A 2944-nucleotide genomic window follows, 5' to 3' on the forward strand; every position below is an offset into this window, starting at 1 on the left:
AGAGTAACCTTCCGCAACACTGGTTGTATTTACCTTCCTGTCTCTTCAACAACAACAAAAAACAATCGTCAACTCAGATTCTGGATTAACAAAGATAGAAGTGTCACAGATAGAGCTGACAGTAAATCATCTGTTGCAAGACGTTTCACAGAGTTACATCACTCAGTGAACCAGCTGTGATTTTGCAGAATAGATACAATGCTTCAAATGTGTCGGTATTCTAATATAGTCTTATACTGGGATAATATTTTTTTTTTTAAATCCATCTTCCATCTTCAATTGTTATTATGAATATAACAATATAAAAGCTTTCAGGTACAGTCTTTTATGAAAGGTTTATTAGAATATAGATCAGATTAGATCTAAGCTGTCTATGAATATTGAACTTGCAGGTAGGCTGACAGCTGAATATTCAAACATCATATTAAAATGAGGTGGTCGCTGAGCTTCTGTAAGTATAAAACTGAGTCATATTAGGGGCAAGCATCCTCACACAGAGTCTGCACTCCAAGACAGATCTAGCAAGGAAATGTCTAACTGGGGAGTGACAAGCAAGGACAATCAAACAATCCAATATTGCTTTCCAAACAACAATTTGTCTTGTACCAGAAGTATCCGACCTGAAGCAGAGTTCATTGCTGTGTACATTTTCATTGCTGTAACATCAGTGTTCACCGTGTTTCTGAATCTGTTGGTGATCATCTCCATCTCGCACTTCAAGCAGCTCCACACTCCCACCAATGTGCTGATCCTCTCTCTGGCAGTGGCTGATCTGATCGCAGGACTGATTCTCATGCCAGTGCAGGGAATGAAACTGATTGAGCCATGCTGGTACTTTGGAGAAATATTTTGCTCAATGTTTCTTCTTATTCTTTATGTGGTTGTCACAGCATCTCTTGGTAATTTGATTATTATATCTGTGGATCGATACATTGCTGTGAATGACCCTTTGCGATATCCAATGAAGGTCAATAATATCAGAGTTGTTGTTTCTATTGTTGTAAACTGGATATTCTCCTTCATATATAATTTTTATCTGTTGTATGAGTTTTTACTGTATCCAGAGAGGAACCACACATGTATTGGAGAATGCATAATTTCCGTTAAGCTGGAAAATATAATACTAGATGCTCTGGTTTGTTTAGTGGCACCTTGTTGGGTAATTATTCCTTTATATGTGAAAATCTGCTTTGTAGCAAAACGGCAAGCGAAGCATTTAAATTCAGTCACAGACAAAAAGGCAAAATCAGAAAAAAAGGCTGCAAGAACCTTAGGGATTGTAGTACTGGTTTATCTTCTTTGCTGGATGCCATACTATTTAATTAGTCTTTCTCTTGGGCATGATGAAAATGACGTTCTTATAGTTAATGTAATGTATTGGATTGTATGCATAAATTCCTGTATGAATCCACTTATATATGCAATGTTTTATCGATGGTTCAGACTGTCAGCAAAATACATTTTGACACTGAAAATATTTGAACCTTCATCAGCATACTTAAATCTGTTCCCAGAAGAGAAATGATCACTTGCACTCTCATGCAAATGTAAATGAGATATTGTGTCTTCAAATGAAATAGAGTTCTTGTTTTAAGCACCTCTTTATAGAACATTAGGAGGAGAATTATGGTGTCTAACATGTATATTGTGATCATATTTGTGAGTGACACTATCTGCTCCATTTGCTCTGTCTGAAAATTTAAGAACAGCAAAACTGTAGTAATGATGCTTGGAAGATAGATGTAAAAAGAAAATTGAATATTTGTCACACTAAAGTAGTTATTACAAAGATAATCTTTAGTTTAAATGAAAGAAATTTACTTTATTAGAAGAAAGGTACAATATATTTTGATGCATAGCCATGGTAACTGTACACTTACAGTAAAACAATTGAGACAAATTTCACAACATGAGCTGAAATGATTGATGATGGGCAGGAGTGATGTTTGATCATTATAATGGAAATTATTATTAAGCTCTTCATATCTCCTGTTTTCTGCCTGTTTTTATCTTACAAATAAGAATGAACCAATTAACCAGTATGACATTCAATTAGTAATACACTCATTCTGTATTTCTACAGCGTGTTAAGCATTTACATTTTTAAAATGCATTTATTTCAAAGCTTACAATATGCATGGCATTAATTTAAAGTATATTTAATTTCGAACTTTCAGAAGTTTTTCATAAATACAGTTTCCTTTGATATGTAGTGCATTCAGTTCCTGAATAATAAAAAAATATATTTTGGAATAATACTTTCAGTTTCATTTTATACATTTATGAGGGGAAAGATGTTATGATTCAGTCAAACAATCCCAACTGTGTTTAGGCTAACAGCTCTCATTGATGTGTCGGGTCCTCACAATAGAAGAAGTACTGACCATTTTTGCAGGAATATGAGGGAACCCAGTGTGCCTGTAGCTTTCTTTATTTCTGTTTTGATGAGTGGCAGAAAAAAGTAAGGCCTATGGCATGTATGGCATATCTCATCTGCTCCAAATTACACACCAAATCAAGCTGTGATATGAGGTCAAACATATATATTGAAAATGCGGAGGGTGCTGTCATGGGTTGCAAGAGCACTCAATTTCCTACTTAGATCATTCCATATTACCATCTATTATGTTTTAGATGCAGTGTGAGTATACAGTACACAGTTTTACTGTCTAAAGCAGTGCTTCTAAAACCTGTCCTGGAGGGCCTGTCCTGCAGATTGTCAAACATACACCTGAATCTGCTCTTCAGGAATACTTGAAATTTCCAGGCAGGTGTATTAGAGCAGGTTGGAGTTAAATTCCGTGGGACATATAACTGTATGAGGTGGCAAAATGGGCCTTTAACCTCACTCTCAGGGTAAAAGACAACCAGTATTGAAACAAATGCTATTGAAACAAATAGCCAAAGTAATAAGTCTAGCATAATACAATCTACATTAATACTT

The 2944-nt window shown here is 35.2% G+C and overlaps 1 protein-coding gene across 1 annotated transcript; it reads left to right on the forward strand.

Moving 5' to 3' along the window:
• Positions 1-452: 452 nt before the first annotated feature.
• On the forward strand, positions 453-2603 carry LOC125277672 (trace amine-associated receptor 13c-like). The gene has a single exon (XM_048206135.1). The coding sequence runs from the start codon at positions 530-532 to the stop codon at positions 1523-1525; it is 996 nt and encodes a 331-aa protein (XP_048062092.1). The 5' UTR covers positions 453-529; the 3' UTR covers positions 1526-2603.
• The last annotated feature ends 341 nt before the right edge of the window (positions 2604-2944 follow it).

This window comes from Megalobrama amblycephala, linkage group LG10 (assembly GCF_018812025.1).
Source record: "Megalobrama amblycephala isolate DHTTF-2021 linkage group LG10, ASM1881202v1, whole genome shotgun sequence".
NCBI classification, from domain to species: Eukaryota; Metazoa; Chordata; class Actinopteri; order Cypriniformes; family Xenocyprididae; genus Megalobrama; species Megalobrama amblycephala.